Genomic DNA, 13,278 nt, shown 5'->3' with positions numbered 1-13,278 from the left:
TCGATGCTGGCCATCCTTACTTGTGTGAGGTGATGTCTCATTGTGGTTTTAATTTGCATTTCCCTGATGATTAGTGATGTGGAGCATCTTTTCACGTGCCTGTTAGCCATCTGAATTTCTTCTTTGGAGAACCGTCTCTTCATATCCTCTGCCCATTTGTTAATCGGGTTATTTGTTTTTTTGGGTGTTGAGAACACCTCAGTCATTTCTATGGTAGCTGCACTAATGAAATTCATACATGAGCCAGGAGCCGGCCGTAGCTGGTAGGCTTGCCATTTCTAGTTCACAGTCTCTTTGGACTAAGGACTTCTGGCCAAGTACTTCAATTCAAGAAGTCTAGGCACTACAAAAACAGCTCTGAAACACTGTTGTGGTGAATTGGGTTTAGGAATCTGTTTATTTCTTTAAAAGACATCCCAAATGTAATTTGAATCTCCCTTTAATTTGGTCTAAGCATTAATCAAATTTGAATTTTTGTGCTTTCTTTTCCTTTACCTTTTAATGTAAGTGTGAATTAGTTATGAACTCACTTTGAAGGTGAGGGTAAGGAGCTAGGGTCTTGGTTAATGTAAAATTAGGTGAATACACAAATAATTATTCATGAGCCTTGGTGATCATCATTGATATCAGCTGACAGTGTTTGACCTTATTTTATATATTTTTTCTCTACAGTGGCAAGCTAGCAAAAGAAGCTTGAGTAAGCATTTTGCAAGTATAAACAAAAATGCATTCATTTAGATTAAGCTCTTAAATCTTCTCTTTCTGAAGGTGCACTTACAGAGTGCTATGATGAACTGGGAAACAGATATCAGCTTCCAGTCTATTGCTTGGCACCGCCGATCAACATGATCGAGGAAAAGAGTGACATAGAGACTCTGGATATTCCTGAGCCACCACCTAATTCTGGATATGAATGTCAACTCCGTTTGCGCCTTTCCACAGGCAAAGACCTCAAACTTGTGGTCCGCAGCACAGACACAGTATACCACATGAAGAGGCGGCTACACGCAGCAGAAGGAGTGGAACCAAGTAGTCAGCGATGGTTCTTTTCTGGCAGACCTCTCACCGACAAAATGAAGTTGGAAGAGCTGAAGATCCCAAAGGACTATGTCGTACAGGTTATAATAAGCCAGCTGTTGCAAAACCCAACGCCAGTAGAGAACTGAACTGGTCCTATTAGCTCTTCCCCGAACCCTCCTGCTCCTTTTTATTGTTGTCATTTCCTCCTCTATGGTGTGAAATCTATTTTCACTGCTCTGAATTCCGTATGAATGGATTTAGTTCTGAGGAATTACCAGTGAAAAATTCCATCTGTGATGGAGACCAACAAAAACAATAAAACAAAGAGCCAGCCACCCTTGGAGACTCATGTTAATTACAATTTCTCGTTTGAAAGGCAATTAAAAAAATAGATAACGATTTATTTTAAAACACTCAACAACAATGTAATGGCTGCATTTAAATGCTTTGGACTGTAAACAGAACGTTGTGTCCACAAAGAACAGCACCAAGCACCTTGTGAATATAGAATTTTAAAAAATCAATATAAATTCTGGAAACTGTCACTAATAGTTATAAAAACTTGAGCTTTTTAAAATGGAAAGTGAAAAGAGCAGTATTTGAAGTATGCTTCTATTCTGATCTTAATTTGCTCAGTTAATATTTTAGCTGTAAAGGAGCAGAGACTGGCAAATGGTTTCAGTGTTGCTTTCCCCATCCCCATATGTTGAGGTTCCCTTATTTACAATCACACTAAATTTTGGTGCCTTCAAGCACTTTGGTGGCAGGCACCTTTCTGGAACACTTGGCAATAATAGAGTCACTGCAGTCAGATCCCTGATTTTCAACTGATACTCAGTTATAAAGTGTCTTGTCCTCTTGCTGCATAGTACTTTGAAATGTCTGTAAAATGAAACTGTTTTCATATCCAGGCTTAGATGGTCACTACTGTATAATACCTTCATTGATCTACCCACATTGCTTGGAACTTCCCAGAGCTAAGTATGCCCCCAGATGCATGGATACTGGCACCCAGGAAATGTAAGGAATCAAGTACAGCTGTTCCCACTATAGGATAATAATTATGTTTTGCCCATAGTGTGCAGGAAGGGTTTAAGGAAAACCCTGGGAGAATTGTGCCTATTTTCAATCTTCTAGAAAAAATTTCAACACATAATTTACTAGTGTGAAAGGTTTACTGTTATTTAAACTTCAGCAGTGAGACCAAATGATGAAACACTGCTTTATACTTTCCTGCTTTCCAGTTCACTATTCTCTAGTCGCGGTGGATGACAGTTTAACTCTCTCATCTTTCCTAGCAAAGAGGCAAATTAAGAACCATCTGCAAATTAGAAGACTGAAAAATGTGGTGAGAAAACCCGCTTATTTTGTACTATGACTGGAATAAAGCTGGCAAGGATTATATTTAATTTTGAGCCTTTTAAAAGTTGGTTCCTTAAGTGAGAAGGGGGTTACCACATAATCACTGTACCCCTGAGAATCCATGAGATGGAAAAAGAGAGGCAAGAAGGCGCTTAAGGCTGTTCTCAGTTGGGAAATAATCAAGCCTTCACACCTATTTGGATGTGAAGCACCATTATTAATTTTAGTGGCAAAACGAAATTGCTAATTAGTTTAAATGTAACATTTGAAATCCTATAGCCTGCTTAGGTATATTATCTATGATTGTAACTTACCATGTTTATGAGAGCTTTACCCACTTCCCTTTTCTCTGCGATTATTTTAAGGATTGTGGCTACATCTCATTTAGGTTTGCTGATAATTGAATCTAAATTCAAGATAAAATAACATGAATTCCAAAGGAGTATTTTTATATTTGGATGCAAAGGTATGAGGGTGTTCCAGTATAACACCACTACCATCAAAGAGTTTCTTTGTTGTGTGCCACATTGAATAGCAACATCTCAAATTTTGTCAACCAGGAAAAAGAAAGCATTCAAACCTATTTTTCTTAAGTAAATTGGGTGATATTAATAATCTGTGGTTGGCAAAAAGTCCTTTTTTGAGGATTTGAGCTCTCCTAAGAGTTTTTTGTTTTTGTTTTTTTTTAATTTTAAAGGAACATATACTTTATAGCAGTTTTCTGGGCATGTTTAACTAACCTAGGTGAGAAAACCATGGTGCTGTTTAATTGTAAATAGATTGATATAATATTGGACCAATACTTGATGTGTACAATTTTAGTATGTAGGGTTTTTGTGCTTTTTTAAAAAAAAAAGTTCAATTTTTCTCTTTGTCTTTGCCTTTATTCTGGGTTTTTAATTGTTGCTCTCTACGTAAGGGTAACCTGCCTCATTCTAATAAAACCTCTAAAAAGGTTTTCCTCCTTTTTAAAACCCCAGCTCAATCAATAACTTCATTATCACCAAACTTAGGCTCTGCTATGCCAAACCCTACATGGTCATTTACAGAGATGCTTTATGTACTACATTGAAATCTTGGTCTAAAATAGGTGGTGGTTTTTTTTCTTTTTAAGAATGATGCCATAACCCAAAACTTGTAATTCAACTTTTCAGAAGCACTGAGTTAATTTCTCATCCATTTTGGATCAAAGTGGCAAGCTTTTTATTGTTAAATTTTTATTTAAAATAGGTGATACACATGCATGGGGAAAGAAATCCAAACATACCAAAGTGAAGTCTCTTTTCCATTCCTGTTCCTCATCTCTTGTTTCTTCTACCCAGAGGTAATAGCTGTCACCCATTTTCTGGGTACCTTTAACTCTAGCATAGTGGTTCTCAAACTTGAGATGCATCAGAATTACTTGGAAGGCTTATTAAAACACAGATCATTGGACTCTTCCCCCAGAGGTTCCAAATTAGTAGGCCTGAGTGGGCCCCATAACCTACATTTCTAAACATACTCAGGTAATGCTGCTTCTGGTCTAAGGGTCGCACCATGAGAGCCACTGTTCCAGTACGTATGTGTGTACATTCACCCACCCTTGTTTTTTCCATAGTTACATATACTATTCTGCACCTTTGATTTTTCTTTAAAATGATGAATTTAGAGATTTTACACACTGCTGCATTCCTCTCATAGCTGCAGTGGCATTCCACTGTCGGGAGTACCACTGTTATTTCAGCCTCTTCACTGTGGTCAGTTTGCCTGTTTCTAGTTCTTTGCTACTGTAAACCATGCTGCTATGAAGTGTCCTTTTCTATACCTACATCTTTGTGTAGAATGTACTCTTGAAGAGGGAGAATTGCTAGATCAAAGAGTATATACATTTAGATGGTATATGTCCAAATAGATTGCCCTCCAAATAGATTTTTCCAATTTAATCCTTTTGTTAAGAGAGTGTATGGCTGCTCTTATTTCCCTATGCCCTGAGAAACTTTTTGATCTTTCACATCTTAAGTGAAAATCTGTATCCTGTAGTTTTTTCTTTGAAGGTTAACATTTAACTATATATTTTAAGGCCATTTGTATTTCTTCCCTGTGCATTGTCAATTTATGTTTGCCCATATGCCTAGTGCATTTTGGTATTTATCCTCTTGATTTGTAAATCCCTTTCTGTATTAAGGAAATTAGTATTTTCTATTATGTGTTACCGCTTGTTTTTGTTTTTGTGTAGTTTGCCATGTGCAAATCTATCAGTCCTTGTATACTTTATAGCTTCTGGGTTTTCTTCATACCTTCGAAAGGTCTCCATTATGAGATTACAAAAAATTTTTGCTCATATTTTTAGTATTTCCTTTATGGTTTCATTATCTTGGGTTTATTCTAGTTCAAGGAATAGAGTAGCAGCACTGATTTTTTTTTTTTTAACAAATAGGTATCCCACTTTTCCTGGTACTTCTTACTGAATAATTTTTATCTTTTTCCAATTGATGAGAAAAAAAAACACTTTTACTTTATGACAGTTTTTAAGACTATGCTTTTTTAATGGTCTTTCTTGTTAATTGGTCAATTTAGCAAATCTGCCTGTATTCACTGCCAACTCTCAAACGCTATGATTTAGTATGTTTACTTATGGAAGAGACAAAATGTGTGTGTGGCTGATAACCTCCCTTGCTGGAGCCAGTCTCCTGTTATTTCTGTTCTTTGGCCCTGTAGGGGCTGCTCACGTGAATAACTGCCCACTTCACCCGGGGTCAGCAAAGTTGATTTGGCTTTTTCTAGTCTTTGTTGTTGGCTTGGGGCATGTGATGATAACATCTGAGAGCTGGGGACTAGTGGAAGAGGAATGATTTTATTTGGCTTAGTTAGCTTCCTCTAAAATTCCTTCCTTTTTGTAGCTGATAAAGATTGTAGAGGAACCAGTCCTGTGGCCATGGGCTGAAACCAAAGTCATCTCTTCAGTCAAGCCTGCCGTTCACCTGCTCCGAAGTACTGCTGCCCTATTCTTTGCTTAAGCCACCGAACAAACATGCTTTGTTGACCAAGGAATTCTCTGTAACTATGACATAGTAATAATACAGTGTTACACATTCCTCCAAAAACATGCCTAAATGTACTTGTCTTTAAGCTCTACCCTTAAAAGCACAGTGGGTTAATTCACTGTGGAAATAAGCTTAATTCAAACATCTATATGTATACCTATAAATAACATATTTCTTAAAAATTTAAGAATGTACTGGGGGGAGAAAGTCCTAAAGTGGACATGGACAGATCATTTTCTCTGTAGTACTTTCCTAGTCCCAAAGGAGTGTCACTTTACTGGTACAATTGAATTTTAGATTTTACACTGAGTTTTAGTTTGGTCCCATCAGAGCTAATAATCTTAAAAGGATTTTTTTACTCTAATAGTTAGATCATGATATCTTTCAGGTTACCCTGATGATTTCCAGAGAGGAGGGGGGAACTACTACCTGCTTATTCCTGAAACTTTGGTCATTAAGTTTGATAATTTATTTTAAGTTAATTTGAAATAATTAAATTGAATGGACTAGAATAATTTAAACGAATCTAAATTTTAGTTAGTTAGCAAAATTAAAACCTACTCTACTAATTGTCTTTGGCTATCCTTCTTCCCTCTCTGCCCGCATTCTGAAATAATAAAAGGCATAGTATCTTCATTTGCTTTAGAGACTGTGTGTCTGCAAAAAACATGTCATAGTTACCCTTCACATATTTGAGAATATTCCCCCTTGGAAAATGGGCAAGGGAAGCCTTCCTAAGACCTCATTGTAGTTCCTACCAGAACTATGCCTAGGTAGATGTCCAAAGGCTGTCTGGTGGCAAAAGCCATCTAGGCTGCCAGAAAAGAGGCAGAAACCTCTCCCAAGATAAGTCGGGAGGCCGTTTGAAATGATGTCTGATCTCTGGGTGTCATTTTCCAGCCAGAGAGCACTGTCAGTACCGCACTCTGTATAGGTGTAGTCTTGTCCAAACTTGTTTGCCAGAGGGCACTGGGGAAGAATCGGGGAGAGACTGTTGTAAGTGACATGCTTTGCATCTTTTTGGTCTTCACAACAATTCCTTAAGACAGATAACATTACCCCCGTGTTTAAACCAGAAATGAAAAGTTAAAGTGACTTGGGTTCTTTTTTTTCTTTTTTTTTCTTTTTTTTTTCCATTTAGTTTTTGTAATTCCACTGGGAATAGAGTTTTGGCTGCTAAACATTACTCATGCTTGTAAGTGTGTTAGCAAAAGCTCTTGTCTATTAGCGTAAATATAGAGAGTGTTCATATTGACATGATTTCTATTCTTACAACTTTGACTTATGAATGACAATCTTTGATAAGCAGTATTCTTGTCTGTCACACATTGACAAGTGATTTTTAATGATGATTAAGTACTGTGGAACTTACTGAATGTCTCAGGGTCAGTTATATTACCTAGTGTGTCCTTAAGAAATCCTTGTTTTTTAGTAAATGAGCTGTGTTTCTTTAATTGCCAGACTTGTTCTTCAGAAACATATGGTCGGAGGACATCAGCATTATTCAGAAGGGGTTTCTGAGCCACCAAAATGCTAGCTGAAAACTTAAGCGTATTCTGCTAAAATTGAAGTGAGTTACTCAAATCACTTACTCAAAGTACAGGCATCTAATAGAACTTGAATTTGAATCCTGGTCTCTTGGGTAAGATTCTTAATCTGGCTGGGCCTCAATTTCCTCATCTGTAAATTGAGGGTAACATACCTAATGTGAGAATAAATAAGGTCATGCATCTAAAGCACCTGCCTAACCCATGGCAAGTGCTTATTGCTAAAGGGTAGTTATCATTAAAATCACAATACAGTCAGGGAGGATTCACAAGTCCCATGCTAAAAACATTTTTTAATTACTCAAGGCATTAATTATAGAAAAAAACTAAATCATATGAGGGCATACAGTAATTATTTCACCCTAGTAGATTTGGTATAGTTGCTTAAGCACCTAAGTCATCAGAGAGTAATTCACCTTCTAGGAAGAACACAGCTCTTACGTACTTAAAAGTCAGTTTCCCTCATGGGTGGAGGCACTTAACCATTTTCCAGTTTGAAGTGTTTTGCATCCAGGTGGCTTTAGCGAGGACTGGGAAAATAGAAAGGATTCTGAAAGTATTGGACCACATGACAAATGTTGGGAAAGATCACCTTTCAGCTACTTAGCTCCAGTAAGTGTTGGTAGTTACATACACAGACACCTTAAAGAACAGGGTTGATAGAAAAGCAGCATAGAGGTGGGACATGGTGACAGAAGTAGTTACTTCACTACATTACAATATTGTGAATCTTCTGTGCGGTCGGGAAAGTGTCAGAATTAACCTGATGGAGGATTACTCACTTAAGGCCCTTATATGTAAAAGTCACTATAAAGATAACTCACTTTAATCATCTAAATTTATTTTTAGACCTGTTAACAGTTGTAATTACTTCTACTTTTAGATCCAGTTATTCCAAGAATATTCTCTTCTTATTCTCTTGATGTGACATTTTCTTTTGGAGCAAAACTTTCTCTTTCTCAGCTTTCTGCCTCTCCTGATATTTGTCCATGGAGAAGATAGTAAACAGCTTGAATTCCTTGTAACTAAGATGCTTTTGGAGAGGGAGAAAGAAAAATTATTTCAGGGAGGATTTGATACTTCAGATGACAAGATTGTAATAATTTCTCATTTAAAAACTAGGAAACTTAAAGAGGCTCAGTAATTAGGACATAATTATAGTCTGAGTGTAGTCTAGGAGCCAGGAGCAGAGACTATTGGAGACTAAAGGAAGCAAGGGTCACTATCTTCTATGTCAAGTTCAGATGCTTCAGGCTGGCAGCTGAGGTTCCTCACAGTGTGATCCATCTTTTTCAACCTCAGCTCCCACCTGTTTCCCCAACATGGACTTCCTTTTTAAACAGGCAGAATGTACTGTCTTCACCATAGTTGTTTTATCTCAGGATTTTGCTTATGTGTTTCCATTATAGAATTTCTTCCTTTCTGTTTATTCAAATCTATAAACCCTTCTCCAACACTAACTCCTGCCATATTAATGTATTTCTCTAAACAAAACTTCTAAACAAAATTTCCTTCCCTAAGCTTTTATAATTTTATATCTGTATTATATGATGTAGCACTTATTCAATCCTCTCTCTTCCACAGGCCTATAAATCTCCATTTTTTTCTGATTCCACTGCATGACATGCTCCAGCTGGTTTTCCCACCCTTCTCCTGCACCTGTTTCTAAGTAGTAGGACATCGTCCTCTGCCTTTGGACAGAGAGGTTGCCAGGCCATACCTCAGGGATCACCACTTACACAGTCACCTGTGATGTCAAAGCGGTAGAGCTCTTTGAATTGCTGTTTTTTAATATTGAAGAGAAAGTTACACAAGTGGAAGTTGGCTGCACCAATTCTGAGCTCCCCATCCAGGTCAAGCAGCTCAAAAACAGGCCGGGAATGGCGGAAGATAAATTGCTCTTCCAAGTGGTTCTGTTTTGAGAGAAACACGTTAAGACAAGGAATAGTGTTGGTGCTACTTCAAGTCTCTTATATTCACTAGTCCATTCCCTAGACAGCTAAAAGCAAGAGGCAAAATTACAGAAGCTCAAGGATAACAGGGTTCTATGGTCAATGTACTGAGTCCTGCTTCAACATCTGCATTCAAGGGGAAGTTCCACCATCTGTAGTGACCAGTGCAGCTATCATAACTTTAGTCACTAGAACATCCCTCACATTCAGTGAAAATCTACTTGTGAAACATCACAGTGATGAAATGATGAAGACCAAGGGCCCTTTCCTCAAAGAGTGGGAAATAAGCAAATACACACTAGAAGTGTGTACAAGGTAAGGTGGGACCCCAAACAGCATTCCTCATCTTCATCACCTCCTCCAGAGAAAAAGATTTATCAAGGGAGCGAGGCAATTGGGATGACTGGTGATTCAAAGAGGGACATGACCGGTGAGGCTGTTCTTTTGGAAGAAGCAGTGTGGAAGGGTGGAGACCGCATGGGGAGAGAGGCTGGGTAATTGTTGGCGATTTCTAGGTTAGAGACGGACCCTTCAGGAACCCAGAGTAGTTCTCCCCCAATGTTTTCCTGTTTTGAGTGGAAGGAAGAAAAATTCTGATGCAGTCTGATTCAGTGCTACTTCAAGCAAGATGGTGACAGCGGCCAATCCCTGCTGCTTCTGCCTCAGACCTTGACTTGTTACTCACCTGTCGTGCCAGCAGTATGCAAACCAACATGTAGAACTGGTCAAAACCAATCTCTCCCACAGCGTTCCAGTCCAGCATGTCAAACACAATCATGATCTGCCTCCGTTTCAAGTTAGTCACATGATGAAGGAAGTGGTAGAACAGCACATCTGCATGGTGGGGAGATGAGGAGATGGATTATTTTGAAACAATTCCAAAATGCTAAACACCTGAGGGCCACATAAATGGGGGGTAGTAATGTTGGAAGCCTGGTGACCTGGAAATGGTGATGTTAATATTTTCTCTCTTGCTTTGCTACTGTACCACCCATGATTCCTCAAACCTTAATTTTCCTTGAGCTGTGCAGAAAAGCACTGTGCTGAAGGTTATGGAGAATGAGATAATGGATAGGGCTTGGTCCTGGACTCCAGCTCACATGTTCTGCAGAACAGACGGATGTATATACATAACCAGTGAAAGGCACAAAGTGTTCCTCATACATGGAAGAAACAGCTTAATTCTCACGGGAATCTAGGACACTTTCTTGGAGAAGCTGACGTTTCTCCTGGGTCTTTCACTTGAGGAGATAATTAAAAGAAGAAAAATTTAAAAATAATTCCTCTTCTGTAAAACCATCAATATTCCTTGTGCTTAGATAAAGCGGATGCATTTGGCAATGGTGGAAAGGAACAATTGTTACTAAACACCTTAGTTGCTAGGCACTTTAAATGCCACATCTCACTGAACCCTGAAAATCCTGCAGGAAAAGTGGTATCACACCCTTTTATAATATGCCTCAGATAGTGTATTTCAGTGCTTCTTGAACTGTAATAGCATAACAATCACTTGAAGGATCTCGTAAAAATACAGATTCTGTTTCAGGAAATCTGGCATGGGACTGAGTCCCCATTTCTCACACTCATAATTGAAGAGGTTGCTGCTGGTCTATGAATCACACTTTTTGAGTGGCAGAACTGGGATTCAAATGTGGTCCATCTAACTCCATATACTTGCCCTTTCCACTGTGAAGCCATATTTTCTACATATTGATTAATGTATATTCAATTATATATGATGCTGTACTATGAAAAATACTGTAATTTAAGGAACAGGTAAGGTTTCTCCTGAGATTCTACTCATTAATCACCTGTCCCAAGGCATATAAAATGGAAGAAATAAACATGGTGTTACACTTATGTAATGGAATATGGCTGTATGCGTTGTATACACAAACTGCCCTTGGTAACTTAAGGGTTTTCAAGTGTAGCTGTTTGTATGTGATTCCCCTTGTCCACTGATTACAAAGACTATTTCTTACATAAGATCTGGCTCCACTAAATACATAAAACCTATCTGTGTAGCTTGGAGTCCCAGCTAAAGCTAGCTAAGAGCACAGTGAACCAGTCCTCACAGTGTCATGATTTGGGACCTTCTGGTGGTCTTTTGATGTTCCTTCCCCACACCCCACCAGCTAGAACATGTGGGAAGGACACACTAAATATAGTGATTTTGTGTAGTTTCTCCTTAAATGGTTTAGTGTGGGACTCGCCCACTTAAGTCTCCAAGGCCTGAAGTCATTACCTCCTTGATGGGGGGCCAAACTTAAGTCTGTGCCTTCCCCCTTTCAGGCCACTATCCAGTCCCTGGTGACCAGAGATGAGCATGACTTTACCTCTAGGGTATTACATCATCAGGCAGTGTTCAGTTAGTTACTAGGGAGAGCATGCTCTTCTCAGCAAACATGCCAGTGACACCAGGAGTATGGGCTGGGTTTCAGTCCCAGCTTTTCTGTTAAACCTAGGTGCTCTGCAATTGCCTTATCTAGGATTGGGTTATTACCCAGAAGATATGGTGACATTTTGTGTACAAATCTATATGTAACAAGTAAAATTAAGGCATGAAATAATGAAAAAATGAAACTTTATTATTTTTTAAATAATGAACTCTCGAAAATCTTGATGGAAGCAACCCTGTGTTCACAAATGACAATTATTTCTCAAGTCACAATGAAAGGATAGGATACCTTACTTTCACCTAGTCCTAAAAAAAACCTGAAGTATTTTCATTGGTCTTCTATTAGCTTGTGCCCTCAAAGGCAGGTTGAGATCATCAACCCTTCAGTCACTCTTAAGTACCAAGTATTAGAAGGGATTGTGTAGATGATTGATTCAAACCTCCCATTTGACAGATGAGAAGTCTTGGTGAGAGGGTCTTAAGGTTTAATGCCTGAGTGGAGCTCAGCCCCCAGGAATAATTATAATAATGAACACTTATTAAGTCCTTATAATGTGCCAGGCACTGTGCTAAACATTTTCCATACATTATCCCATTTAACTATTTTTCCAACTATGAGATGGACTCCATTGCTGGAAGTCTCATTTACACTTGAGGAAAAAGACTTAAAGAGGTTGATGACATGTTCTCCAAGTCACCAAGGAATAATGGGGGAGCCAGGACTCAACCCCAGAGCCTGCCATTTAATCCTCCTCACTGAATGGCTCCCTGAGTCGGCACAGATTTCTCTCTGTGCTTCAGTTAAAAGATAAATACTTGTTAACAGATTTTGGTTCCGCAAGTTGCCCTGCACATTAAGAACCAAGTAACAACCCAGAGGAAACCTTTCTGAAAGTACTGACCATTCAAGGTGTCCCGGCCGTGCACATCAAGAAGGTGAAAATACTCCACTAAGGCCTTCACATTTCTCACGGATAGTAAGCAGTACAGTTTGTCCAGGCAGAGGTACCACAGAAACGACCCTTCCTTCAGTTTCATTATGGTGCTCTTGAAGCCAAGGGCCTGGCAACCTGAAATACAATAGAGAATTCTATCTCAGATCTAGAATGTTGTATAGAGAGAAACTCCAGTCATAAAGGTCTCCAAGGTAAAAACACCAGAGGAAACAGTAAAAAATTAAAATTGCTTCTTCTCACTAGTCCAGCCTTGCTATAGGTAGCTATTGTCCCAAATCTCTTGGTAATTTGATTATCCCTGTCATTAAAATCTGACCAGTTCTAAACTGAAATCATAGACTGTTTAGAAATTAACAAAGGAACACTCTTTCGTTGCACATGAAAACTTACGCTATGCGGCTGAAATGGTTCTCAGGAGTATATATACCCTAAGTGCATGTATTAGAAAACAAGAAAAATCGAAAAATACATGAGAAAGTATTAAAATAACGTAGAATAAGTACAATAAAAATAAAACTAAAGAGAGAAGGAATGTTTTTAAGGAACAAAATGCACATCAGTGACCAAAAAAACAAAGCAGCAAATGTGAGCTGTATAATTTGGACCTTTTTTGTCTTTTATGTTCTTTATAATGGAAAATTTCAAATACATCCAAAAGTGAGATTAGTGTACTAAACTTATATGTAATCATCACATCAGCAGTTATCAACTCAGAATCAATCTAGTTTCAGCTATATTCCCCCACCCACCACCACCACCATCCCTGGATGCCTTTTTTTTTTTTTTTTTTTTTTTAAAAGAAGGTAATTTTATTAATTTCAAATATTGACCAATCTTTTGGGTTGTGTTGGGTTGCATGCTGAAACAAAAGAACTTCAAATTCTAAGTTATGTAACACAACAAGCTTTTATTTTTCACTCCTTTAACAGTCTGTAATTGTGTTCCTGGTTGCAAAGCAGCTTAGTTCAATGACCGATTTAGGGTTACAAATTTTCATTTTAGGAATTGCTATTCCATAAG

General features: G+C 38.3%; 2 protein-coding genes across 2 annotated transcripts in view; one reads left to right on the top strand and one right to left on the bottom strand.

Moving 5' to 3' along the window:
* UBTD2 (ubiquitin domain containing 2) overlaps positions 1 to 1,357 on the top strand; it is a 55,923-nt gene extending 54,566 nt beyond the window's left edge. Inside the window, exon 3 of the mRNA XM_036884681.2 lies at positions 769 to 1,357. Within this exon, the coding sequence (XP_036740576.1) occupies positions 769 to 1,166 (398 nt within the window). The 3' untranslated portion in view covers positions 1,167 to 1,357. The remainder of the gene's footprint in view (positions 1 to 768) is intronic.
* Positions 1,358 to 3,026: 1,669 nt separating this feature from the next.
* Positions 3,027 to 12,466, bottom strand: EFCAB9 (EF-hand calcium binding domain 9). Its single transcript, XM_057491816.1, has 4 exons — positions 12,205 to 12,466; positions 9,590 to 9,738; positions 8,692 to 8,865; positions 3,027 to 7,985 (listed from the first exon to the last, which is right to left on the bottom strand). Exons 1-4 carry the CDS (start codon positions 12,338 to 12,340, stop codon positions 7,842 to 7,844), a joined length of 603 nt encoding a protein of 200 aa, XP_057347799.1. The 5' UTR covers positions 12,341 to 12,466; the 3' UTR covers positions 3,027 to 7,841.
* Positions 12,467 to 13,278: the final 812 nt, after the last annotated feature.

Source organism: Manis pentadactyla, chromosome 2, assembly GCF_030020395.1.
Source record: "Manis pentadactyla isolate mManPen7 chromosome 2, mManPen7.hap1, whole genome shotgun sequence".
Taxonomy (NCBI): Eukaryota; Metazoa; Chordata; class Mammalia; order Pholidota; family Manidae; genus Manis; species Manis pentadactyla.
Note: the sequence above shows the minus strand (reverse complement) of the source record. Positions and strands in the feature narration are given on the sequence as shown.